Source organism: Podarcis cretensis (genome assembly GCF_951804945.1).
Source record: "Podarcis cretensis genome assembly, chromosome: 3".
Lineage (NCBI taxonomy): Eukaryota > Metazoa > Chordata > Lepidosauria > Squamata > Lacertidae > Podarcis > Podarcis cretensis.
This window is the reverse complement of record NC_137172.1, coordinates 69,503,947-69,516,872: the sequence shown is the minus strand read 5'-3', so window position 1 is coordinate 69,516,872 and position 12,926 is coordinate 69,503,947. Positions and strand designations below refer to the sequence as shown.

The 12,926-nt window shown below is 43.1% G+C and overlaps 1 protein-coding gene across 1 annotated transcript; it reads left to right on the top strand.

The window, feature by feature from the left end:
• Nucleotides 1-416: 416 nt before the first annotated feature.
• GJA1 (gap junction protein alpha 1) lies at nt 417-11,514 on the top strand. The gene is made up of 2 exons (XM_079971242.1): nt 417-710; nt 8,115-11,514. The coding sequence occupies exon 2, from the start codon at nt 8,131-8,133 to the stop codon at nt 9,277-9,279; it is 1,149 nt and encodes a 382-aa protein (XP_079827368.1). The 5' UTR covers nt 417-710; nt 8,115-8,130; the 3' UTR covers nt 9,280-11,514.
• Nucleotides 11,515-12,926: the final 1,412 nt, after the last annotated feature.

The following is a 12,926-nucleotide window of genomic DNA, read 5'->3' as shown; positions in this document are numbered from 1 at the left end:
TGAAACGGTGCCAGTGCAGTTTAGGGAGGCACTGCTTCTCCTACTAACACCCAGGCAGCTATCGGAAATTCCTGCAGGCCAGCTGCTGAAGGAATCCACTTCAACTCATCGCCACTGGTCTGCAGCAAATTCATGATGTAGACAAACCACGCACCTTGGGAGAGTTGTATTTCATACCGTAAATTAAACTGTGTCACTTCCCTACAGCAAGACAGCTCTGGATACCGTCCTAGTTCGGTCTCTTTCATGTATCCCACCCCCCTTCTTTGCAAGTTTATGCTTACTCAGCCACTTTGATGCTCTCTCCTTTTCCCTCTCTCTCCCCACTTTGCCCCCACCCCATACTGTCTACAGCTTCTGTGCCTTCTCTCCTCCTTTCCTCCTCCCCATTCCTTGGCAGCCCCACCCCTTATGCTTTCACCCCTCCTTTTCTCCTCCTCCCTCACAGTTAGTGGCTTGAAAACTTTTTAAAAGCTCTTGCAGCGCTTCAAGTTAGGATGAAAAAGGGGTTTTTGTTTTGTTCTGTTTTTTAAATGAGTTCTCAGCACTTTTCTTTCAGGAAAGGGGGAAGGAAAGGACGTCACAAGACAAAAGAGCAGGGGACTTTTAAAGTTTAAATAGGCAGGTTGGGTGCCTGAAGAAGTTTCTGCCTTTTGAGTTTTAACCCTCTGAGGAACTTTGTTTGACTTTCTTCACTGCTGACAAGCAAGGTAAGGATGGAAAAGGGTTTGGGTTTGAGCGGGGTTTTTTAACTTCAAGTTAGTTCCAAGCAAATCTTTTCAGAGGACTGTGATTACCTCAGACTTTAAATAAATGAATATTTTAAGTGCAAGAGTTTTACTACTGTTCTTAAAAAAAAAAAAAAAAATCCTGTTACAGCTGCAAGGACTCCTCTGGGTGTCCATCTTTGGGGGCACATTTTAAATGTACCAGAATTTTATCAGAGAAATGTATTTGGGGGAGAGATATCATTTATTTCAGTTGATTTAGGTGCTTCATTTTCACACTGTAACATTCTATTTGCCAGGTTTTCCCATCTCGTTTACCAAGGGAGCCTGTTTTATTGTACCTCACCCCATATAACAAAAGAAATTCTTTCTCTGGAGAGAGCATCCAACTTTGGGGCACAGTAATCACACCACAACAGTGTTGTGATCTCTCAGTTGCTTTGAAAGGGTCACCAAGTTAAAGCAGTTAGATCCTACCTCAAGTATTTCCAAATACCCCCTCTCAGCACACGCGTACACACATTTCACTTTCATATGGAAATCATGGCTTGTCTTTAATAGTTCATACAAAGCAAGGTCCTTAATTAGGGGCTTTGTTCAACTGCTGCATGGGCTTCTGTTAACTCGTAACGGGATGTCTTTCAGGCGGCCTTTGCTTATTTCCTCCTTATTTTCTATTTTGAACAATTGAGCTAAAAATTGATGGGGATTTCAAGGGAATCTATACAGTTAGTGTTCAACCCCAGATGTGGACTGTGTGGAAGGGATCTTATATCACCGCAGGCTGGCAATGCTTGTGAAACCTTTTGGTTACTCTAGACTGAAATTGCGTATTACCAAAGTCTTTCAGAGAATATTGTCTCTGTCTGCATCAAGCTACATTCCTGCAACCTCTTATGAAAACCATAGTGTAGGATTGGAAAGGAAAGAGTCTTGGCATCTACCCTGAAGCTGTTTTTTTTTCCTTTTGAAGGTATAGCAGGGTGGCTCTCAGAGTCCCTGCTATGAGTAAGCTTCTTGTCAGGAAGGGAAAAACTAATTCAAGGCAACAAAAGTGGATTTTTAACATCACTTCCCCCCCCCTTTCAACTTTCACACACTTTTATGCCCAGTTTCACCTCTCCAATCAGGTTCTGCTGTAGTATATATCGCTAGTCCTTCAATCTGGTGCATTGTGTTTTAGAAGCAGAAGAATGTTCACAGAGAGATTTGTTAACGCCAACAAGGTCAACCAACAGAGGAACATGTCTCTGTGATTTCAGAAATCTGTTTGTTTCTCAGGGAGGAAGGAGCTGGCGGGGCGGGAGAGAGAAGGAGCTGACCTGCCTTGAGCTTCCATTCAGCCATATTAACATCTGGAGTTTTGAAGCCTCCAGACTTTGAAACTGTTTACAGTAATGTTTGCTGGAGGTTGGGGGGGGGGGCGGTTGGCTGTGTTCAAAGCTAAACATTGGCGCTGAGCCATGATACCTAACTAGAATACAAATGGGAGAAGGATGAACAGGCGGAATTTGAAAGGGTCAAGGGGAGATGATGGGGAAAAATCTGAGATTTTAAGAATAATGCACTCTGTACCAACCATGATAAAGCAGCAATCATTAGCAATTATTGTTCAGCACTTTTAAGCGTGCAAAAGAACTGTACTGTTCATCCTTTCAGAGAAGCTCTATGAAGTGGGACGCTTCCCATTTTATATGAGGGGGTGGAAAGTGAGCCTTAAGGAAAAGCAATCTTAGAGAGTGGTTAACTGAGCAAAGAAGCAAAGGGGCCTATGTATCTTTGCTCAGAATTTATTACAGGGAGATGTGCAGCACAATCCTCCTGTATTTAATGGGTCTTCCTTGGTGAGTGTCTTGCTGCTATAACTTTGCAGTAGAAATGAGCTCAGTATTGCAGTCTGACTCCCCATATCCTACACAGTCAGTCCCACAGAGTCAAGTGGTTTACTCAGAGTTACTACTGCTTAAAGATGCACGCACTCAAACAGATGCCAATCAAGTAAACACAGAGCTCCATCCAGGAGGCAATGACTCTCCTATCTGGCCTGAAAAACAAGCTGTTCTTTGGCACTACGAGGAAATGCTCCTTGGGGTTGAGTAGAAAGGCACTTGCATGGATGACATCTGTTCACCACCAAGTAATATTTCTGAGGAGTGGCGTAGCGTGGGTTGTCAGCACCCGGGGCAAGGCAAGTAATTTGCACCCCCTAACCCGTGGATTTGCGCCCCCTAACCCTAAACCTAACCCCCAGATGTTGCGCCCGGTGCGGCCGGCCCCCCTGCACCCCCCATGCTACACCACTGTTTCTGAGTAAACAAATAATCTCCTCGAAGCATGCTTAGATTGGGCTATCTGATATGTTGTTTGCAGGCCTTTTTATGAATGATTACAGGGCTTCCTTAGCTGTTGACCTCAGTACCACAGCTGAAACGCCTCATGCTGCTTTTCCTCCTTGCATTTGACTCTCCCTGCATCTAACAAAGGAGCTTGGCGCCTTGTGCCTTAATCTTCAAGGTGTTAGCTGGACTCCCTGTTGATCTCATGCTTTGGTAAAAGTGTGTGTGTGTGTGGGGGGGGAACCTCACTCTCAGTTATTGGACAGACCTTGGAGATTCAATTTTGGGACTAAAGAAGGGGACGAGCCTTATTGTCCCATTTCTCTGCATACTGATTTTGGTCCCGAATGTAGTCCCTTTAGTGATTGATTGCATTTCTTTTTATCTCACCTTGATCCAAAGAGATCAGGAGGTATGCAAGGTTCCTTATCTCCCACTGAATATTCACAACAACCTTGATGGGTAGTTCAGGCTGACAGAAGGTGACTGGCCCAAGGACACCCAGTGTTCTTTGTAGTTCAAATGGCATTTGAACCTGAGTCTGTGCAGCCCAAGCCCACTGCTGTAACCACTGCAGCCCACTGCCTCTGTAGTGAAATCCTACACATTTAAGACCTTTAGTGTCTCAGCTGGAGCTGGGTTTGTAGCCTTGTTGGACAGTAGGAAAGGCATTTTGGGTCCTTAGATTTTTTTTTTTTTAAAAAAAAACCCAACAACTGTAGATCTAGGCAAAATGTCTTTTCCGGCTTGCATGTGAAATTTTCTGTTATTTTTCTCTGCTTACCAGATCTCATTTTCCATGTCCAGCCTGGTCCTCATTGGTAAATCACTACCCATATCTTTTCTTAAGAAGTTCTCATGCAATTTCTGACCCTCTCTTTATTGTGTTCTTGTTACTCTTTGGAAATGCCTACATCTCACATGCTTGTACTCTGTTAGAATTCCAACAGGTAGCTGGCTGAAAGCGCAAGTAGTCCCAGTTTTTTCTGTAGGATTTTATGTGAACCAAAGAACTAGCCAGCCAACTGCAGTATGCACACATGCTCCCCACCACAATCCCACAGGACCATGACAAATCCTTCCTTCTGACCTTCTGACATTATGCTCAGTCATCATCCTAGAACACTGAAAATGTCTTGTGTGCCCTGGAAAACATGAGCCATAAGTTATGGCACACGGCACAGCTTCACTTTCCCAATTGTGGTTTGCAGATCAATTTTTTCCTGCATATGGTCACTTAAACGCTAACCAAGTAGTGCTGCCATTATTTTATTCCTATGACATGCTCTTTTTCTGAGAAGACACTAAGGACAGGCCCCTTTTAAGATTGGATCTACTGTTCTGGCACCTCTGATTGCTACTCATTATTTGTATGGGTTGCTTCAGACGTGATGGTCCCACACAGCCAGCAGAATGTTCAGTTCTTTCCCTGTTTGGCTGGTGGAACAACATCAGTGCCTCTGAAGGAGGAAAATAAGCAGAGATGTTGCACAAGCAGTGGATACACATCCACAGCGTGTGCATAACTTCCCTCCATGAGTTCCCCGGGGGATGCAATAATCCTGCGCCACCAGCCAAGTGAAGTGGCTGCACGTTCAGCTGGTTGTTCGGGATCACCCCATGCAAAGCTTGCCTTGAGCTGGTCTCCAGAAGTCTCTGTGTGTCTGACAGGGAGCGACGCAGAGCTAGTGCTGACTGTGTGGAACTCACATCTGGTCTGGCGGAGCGAGAGCCGGATTGCGGCACAGGGAAAGGCACCTTGCATTTTCCACAGATACTTCCCAAGGACTGAGCCAGCAGCGCAGCAGCCTTCTGTATGCAGAAATAGAATGCAGTAGAAATCCGGCCGAAATCTTCTTCTCATCACTGGGCACAACACTGCAAACCACTGCAGACAAAACTGGGATTCCACCTGCCCAAACTATACGTTGCCAAATCATTAGTTGTTTTTTCAGCGATTGGTTCCTGAATTGTAGCTACATTTATTTGGAAATATCGAAGTTCAATTGGTTATTCTGCTAACTTTTCCCAATCAAGTGACTTCAAAAGATCAATAATCCTGTTAATGTTTACAGTGATGCATCAGGTTAAGAACTTAATTTGTTCTGGAGGTCTGTTCTTAACCTGAAACTGTTCTTAACTTGAAGCACCACTTTAGCTAATGGGGCCTCCCGCTGCCGCCGGGCCGCTGGAGCACGATTTCTGTTCTTATCCTGAAGCAAAGTTCTTAACCCGAGGTAATATTTCTGGGTTAGCAGAGTCTGTAACCTGAAGCATATGTAACCCGAGGTACCACTGTACTCAGAAGTCCCATTCAGTTCAATGCTGCTTATGCCCTAGTAAGTGTGTATAGGACTCGGAGATCAATCCTGAATTGACTGAGACTAAATTGGATTTTCTATTTCTCCTGGACCTGCCCTACCATTAGGCAGAATGAGGTAGCTGTCATAGGCAGTTGATTTTGGTGTCCTGAAAAGACAGAAATTTGATAGTTACTGAGGGTTGTGCTCAACTAACTTTTACTCAGAGCAGAACCATTGACATTAATGAACCAAAGTTAGCTGTGGTCATTAAGTTTTACTCTGGGTAAAAGTTCCTAAAATATAACCCCAGATTTATTGATACTGTATTTTTACTGACAGGGAGGAGGAAAGGTGCTTGTGGGATTTTCTGACTGTGATCTCAGACTAATTTTTATGTACTTCAACTTGAGCCAGAAGGAAAGAGCACCATTTGCTGCTCTGACTCAGGCAGCAGAATGTCTTGGGCTGGCCCTGCAAGTCTGCCATGCAACTATAAAACCTTCATGGGCTAGGGAGTGTTGGCTTTCTTCCACTTTCAATCCTGCATTGTTAATATTCAAACATGGAACAAGTGACTTGCAAGAAATTAAGATGCTTTTGAATGTCATGCTTAAAAACCATTTATGCTGCGGTGTGTTGCTACATAAGTGATTAAGTCAGGGTGTGACAAGTATAAAGCATGATTTTATGCCAGCACTGCAGGAACAGCATGTTAGGAACATAGCTAACATCATAGGTGGGCCAACCTAAACATTTAGGATCAGGGTTTGATATTTATTTACATTCAGCCCTCAGTGGGGATTATAATATGAAAGCTAGGATGGATATTATTCCAAGAGTTACTTCCATGGTGTGTTCACCATGGCCATTCCTCACAATGATCACATGCCATCTCTGGCATCAGAAACAGTGTTGCTCCCATGTCCCACTTGTGGAGCTTCCTAGAGGCATCTGGTTAGCCACTTTGGGGAACAGGATGCTGGCCTTTGATCTGATCCAGCAGAGTTCTTCTTGTGTTACCCAGGACTTGTGCTCAGGATCAAACCATTCAATGCAATCCCACGCATGTTGACTGAAAAATGCCACCCTGTGTTCAACAGAGCACATTTCCCAACAAGAATGCTGTGAATTGCAGACTTCGTTCATTAGTTGCTAAATCAAAATAGTGTCACTCAAAAATTAATAAAACTAAAGACCTACACTAATGCCATGGCTTTTCACTGTGCAGTGCAGCTTCTGGGCCACCTCCTCTCCACATATGTACCCCACGCCCTCCTAAATCTGCCCAGGAGAGTTGTGGGAAACCCTAGAGCAGATCTAGGAGGTGTACAGGGAGAGGAGAGGGTGAGGAAGTCATATTGTGCAGCTAAAAGTTGTTGCGTTAGAGTAACTGTTTAGTTGGATACCATTCTAATTTCCCCCAAAGGGGGATAGGATTCCTTGTCTCTTTAAAACTGTATATCTCCTTAAAATCTTCTGATGAGCTACTAGCAGAGCTTTAGGGATATTTGCAGTGAATAGTTTTGTTGAAAAATATTTGTGTTTTTAGTAATTCACCCAAGAAATGCTTCCTCCTGAAGTAAATACAGTATAGCCTAGAGAAAAAACAAAACTTCATATTGCCTACTAAAACAAAATTTAAAATTATTGATAATTTGAAAAGAAATATTGCTGACATAGAGTTAAACAGCTAAGACTTGGAATATATCTTCCCATATTAATGGACCAGAGAGGAATGTAATTAAAAACAAATAATCCAAAACTTTCTAGCAATAATGCTTCTTTTGTCTCCAATCATACTTTCAATCTGAAATAACACGATGCTGTGAAAAAAACAAAACACCATTAAGCCTGGAGGGAAGTCTGATAATGGCATATTTTAACATCGGCACCAAGCTAGTTAATGAAATCAAGAAGTTATTACTTGACAGCGGAATGGCTCTCTCTCGGATAGAATGAAGAAAAAGGAAGCCTTTCAAAGACAAGCTTCATAACTTTCTATTTAAACACTTGTGGCTTGCAAATCTACTTTGCATTCATAGTCACCCCACGCAATCAGGATGGCCTACATGTTAAAGCTCCCACAAATGGTTTCTGCCTCTTGATGAAACCCTTCATGCACAAAACAATGCTATGCAGGGGCAAATTCCAACATTAACCACAATGTAATGTCACCAATCACTTGTTTTGGGGAATGATATCAGACACCTTGTCTCTCCCTCTCCTCATGAGTTATGAACACTGTCAAGCTGACAGCACCAGCCACCTGTCCCAGCAGAGAAATCAGTGTGGAATTATGTCCACAAATCCCACTGTTGTATGTTAGGTGCTCAGGACAGGGGCTACAGTCTTCACCAGACTTAATGACCCACAAACATCTGTTGGGTACATGATCAGTCTTTGGGGTGGTAAACTTAGTGGTGAAGCACATGCATGGTATGCAGAAGGTCACAGGCCCCATCTCTTTCTTGATCTATAGTATGAAAAGAAATAAACTACATAAACAAATGTGAAATTGCTGAGACCCAATTATGAATGCTTAGAACTAGAATTATGAGCACTTAGAACTATACTCATATTTATGAAAGTGGTAGATTTTCTAGTCTTCTGTGTTTTAGCTCTAGTTGCTACCATATCTCTTGCAATCCATGATTCAGGTGTGACAACTCATGCATCTCCCTTTAAGAGCACACTATTTTGACTGTCCAGCAGGCAATACTTGAGCAATTTTTGTTGTTTCTCTGTAGGTAGCAGGCAGTGAAGATGGGTGACTGGAGTGCTCTGGGAAGGCTCCTTGACAAAGTCCAAGCCTATTCCACCGCAGGAGGAAAGGTGTGGCTTTCTGTCCTTTTCATTTTCCGAATCTTGCTGCTGGGGACAGCTGTGGAGTCTGCTTGGGGAGACGAGCAGTCAGCATTCCGGTGCAACACCCAGCAGCCTGGTTGCGAAAACGTCTGCTACGACAAGTCGTTTCCCATCTCCCATGTGCGCTTCTGGGTCCTGCAGTTCATTTTTGTATCCGTGCCAACCCTCATGTACTTGGCACACGTATTTTATGTGATGCGGAAGGAAGAGAAGCTAAACAGGAGAGAAGAAGAGCTCAAGGTGGTGCAAAGCGAAGGGGTCAACGTCGACCTCCACCTCAAGCAAATAGAAATCAAGAAATTCAAGTATGGGATTGAAGAGCATGGCAAAGTCAAGATGCGCGGGGGGCTGCTTCGCACCTACATCATCAGCATCATCTTCAAATCTTTCTTTGAGGTCGCATTCGTGCTCATACAGTGGTACATCTATGGGTTCACCCTGCACGCCATCTACACGTGTGAGAGATATCCATGCCCACACAAGGTGGATTGCTTCCTCTCCCGACCCACGGAGAAAACCATCTTCATCATCTTCATGCTGGTGGTGTCTATCGTCTCCCTTAGCTTGAACATCATTGAGATTTTCTACGTCACCCTCAAGAGCATCAAGGATCGCATGAAGACAAAAAGCAACCCTTTCTCTCCCAACAGTGGCATGAGCCCCTCCAAGGAATGTGGATCCCCAAAATACGCCTACTTCAATGGCTGCTCCTCTCCAACTGCCCCCTTGTCGCCCATGTCTCCTCCAGGATACAAGCTGGTTACTGGAGACAGGAACAATTCGTCCTCCTGCCGTAACTACAATAAGCAAGCCAGCGAACAGAACTGGGCAAATTACAGCGCTGAGCAGAACAGGATCGGACAGGCTGGGAGCACCATTTCAAATTCACATGCCCAGCCCTTTGAATTCCCCGATGATCCTGAGAACACGAAAAAAATGGGCTCTGGGCATGAGCTACAACCTCTCAAGGTGGTAGACCAACGGCCTCCAAGCAGAGCTAGCAGTCGAGCCAGCAGCAGACCTCGACCTGATGATCTGGAGATCTAACCCTCTGTAGCCACAATAATACTTAACACAACTATGATATGAAATGCATTAGAAGATGCACATGTGGTGTTCATGCAGTTCCATTGGAGGTGGTACTTTAACAATCTCAGCCTGGAGATTTTAACAAACAAAAAACATTGGGATTTTTTTTTAAGTGGGAAGCTGGGGTGATTTGGAGACATACAGCACATGTTGGTATTTAAAGTAGTCAGTTTTTAAAATTTTAAATGCTAATTTTAATTTTTTTTAAAACTTAGTCAACATTACAGTAGCTGGGTTTGGGTTTGTTTTGTTTTAGAAAAGGTTATGAAGTGCCTGGATATGTGTGTGTATAATATGCTGATTTTTCTAAAGAGTTTTGTTTTTGTTATACTAAAAACAAAAGTTAAACCTGAGAAAATTCTTTTGGTCAGGATGAAATGGAGATGATATTCTTTTATTGAATAACTGGCAGTCTTAAGTCAGATTTTGATCATTTTCCTATAAAGAACATTCCATTGTTAATGTGCACTTTGAAGGAAAATTTCCTGGTATAAACTTGTCTGTGTCTATACATTCAATCATTTAATTCCTTGGAATCAATCCATCAATCAACCTACATTTCAGTTAAGGCCCACCCACTATGCTTTGCCCAGTTGTTCCCAGGGTTTTAGACAGAACAATCTAATTGAGAGTGTAGGTTGGAAGCTCTGTTCTGCACCATCATTGCTTGTTATCTTACAATCACAAGCACCTGCCACCCATTCCCAGGTGTGAAATGTAAAGCTGGACACTGAAGCCATTTTTATTTGTTTAATTTGTGTTTGTTTAATGCTGTCTGCTGTCAGCAAACCAATTTATGACAGAATTCTATTAACATCAATGAGATTTGAATGGTGAAGATCGAATCCCAGCAACTAGAATGTTGTTAAAATTAATGGGAACGCTTCCACTAAGTTCAACAGCATATGGGTTAGGTCTATTCACTGCCCCACCAACCCTTTCCAGAGTGCTGATATGCACATATCCAGTTAAATTACAACTGCTGTTTAATGGAGAGATCTGAGCATACATCAGTACCCTTAAATCTGTGTTTACTTCTGTGTTGTTTTCAAAGACAAGGGTGCCTGGAGTTGATGAACTCTCAAACTAATATGCACACAAAAATTCTTAAGCATTTTGGGATATTATGGGTCACTATGATGTTTACATTAAATGATTTCAGCAGTGCAAACAAGTCAAATGTTAGTTTTACAAATCTTAATATTATCCCCATGCATCCTGTAGTGGATAATTTACCATTTTTACAAAATACGAATGCCATCTTAAGAACCAAGCCCTGACAACCTTTGAAAAACTTCCACTTGCATTCCAAATAGAAGCATTGCTTGAACTGTGAGTAGAACACCAAAAGTCGCATGCTTCAGAAGTTCTCGATTATTTTGCTTCGTAAAAAATTAAGGAAGAAGAAACCTGCTAGGTTACTGAGTCCATTTCTCTGACTTGTTTTAACTTATGCTTGAATAACAGAGATGATAGTACTGGGGGTGGGGAGGGGGAGGGGGGAGTGTTAGCCTGCCAATAATGTGAGAAACTTGGGTACAATTTACACATCCATGTAAATCACGCAGTAGCTGCAGTTACCACATGATAGTTTAAGGTTACGCATCATAGATCCCATCATTGATGGAACAAAGGAATGTGAAAGAAAGCACTTGATAACTGCAACCTCAGTGGATTGTGTGAATGGACCCTTATACAAACGGCTTTGAGCTGTACTAATAATATGATGCCTACATCTGTTTTTATAGAAACAAGCATATCTTGCTTGTCATTCACTTACAAATCAGTTCAACTATAACATGGTTCAGTTCAATTTTGATAGTTCATTCCTTCTCAGTGACAGCTTTGATATTTGCACATAAATTTTTTTGTTTGGGGTGTAAGTGAGGCTGAAAGAGTACAATTCTAATTTATTTGAAATATATGCTAAGGAAATATATCAGTTTTTATTTTCTTTTTCAACCGCAGTGCCTTATACTTCAACACAGTTCCACAAGGAACATAGCCTTGGTTTCATTGTGCACCTGTACAGAGTTTTGGGTTAATATGCTAGGTTTTTACTAAGTTGTTTGACATTCCATGTTAAAACCATTGCCGAGCTCATTGATTGCATGTATGCTGCCATAGTTCATCAAATCACCTTGTCTGGAGAGCAAACCTTAGTCAATAAAGTTTAATTTAGTATAAATAAAATTGCCAATAGTCATTTTTGTGTGTGTGTATAACTTGAAATTGGGTATTAAAAAGGCAGCGTAGCCTGCAGTTTTCATCACAGAGGTATCTCCCATGCTGTAGAGGTAGGGGAGAAAACACACTTGCTGCTCAGTTACACTACAAGCCAATGCCTTTTGAAACGGGCAGAAATTCATAGTCCTGGTTTGCTTCTCTACAGTTAGGGAAGGGGAGCTGGTTGCTGAAGCAGGTAGAGACCAGCAAGCAAGGAGCATTGGTAAGACATTGGCAGACAGAGCTATGTGTACCACATGGCCTGTCCTGCATCCCCTAAGGCAGTCTACTGATCTGCAGCATAGGATACTGTCCTGTCACAAGCATTGAAGTAAGATTCCTCTGCCAATCCCATCAGCTTCTGTATGTGGAACGGGAGGGGATGGCATCAGGCTGGACATCAGTGGCTGTTCAGGTTGGGCACTGGCAGAGGGCCCCATGGGCTACAAGCTGCCCCCTCACCGGCCTAACACGGCTGTGTTGCCACTTAACAACCTCTGGGTGACCATTTCAGCAGTGGGTGGACAGAGCTGCTGCTTTTGAATGGGAACTAAGGTTGGCTTCTGTCTGCAGTGGCTGTCCACCATCTTAATTTACCCAAAATGCACATGCTCAGCTGCTGCTGCATAGCAACAGATAGTTTTAAAACAAAACCATACCTCATTGGGAGAGTGGGTATATGGGTGTTGGGGGGGGGGCAGGATCAGTAGCTTCAGGACAAGAGGGGGGCCCTGATGCCTGGCCTTGGATGCCATCTGATTCTTCACTTCAGGCAGCAAATGGTCTTGGGCCAGTCCAAGCTGTTGATATCAGCTTCATGGCAATTCATAGAGCTCTATGTACCAACTTGGACCTTAGGTTCTGCATTCTGCCAATTCCCTTTCATCCTCATAGAAGCACAGTGTCCGCTGCCCAGCACAGCCAAGCCTCACAGGATTTGGGGAGAAGCCTTCAGTTACTGATGGGCACATTCCTTTATTCCCATTCCATGAAAAGTTTGGTGGAGCAAGCTTTTCTATTCAGTTCCCCGCTACCAAACATTCTGCTTTTGAAATCCATTTTGGATTGTAGAACACCCGGCTCCTCCTTGAAGCTTATCATAAACCTTCAGGTTCAAGTCTGGCAATTCCAGAAGTTTGTCCCATGCACAGGTCTCCTCTGTGATCAGTCACCACACAGCACAGGACATCTCTGTACATGACAGGTTGTGTCTACTGTGTTGAAGAAGTTTCTAGAACTGAAAGAGAACTGTGAAATTCCAGGCTGTTCTCTTGTCTGTTTTTAGTATGGTTCCACCTGACAAAAATGACAAATTCACCTGTGGCAAAATTTCAGCACTTTTCTAATGTAGGTTGATCTTACCTTGTGTAGCACTCCTA

Coding starts and splice junctions, on each gene's coding strand:
- GJA1 (XM_079971242.1), top strand. CDS start 8,131: ATGGGTGACTGGAGTGCTCTGGGAAGGCTCCTTGACAAAGTCCAAGCC.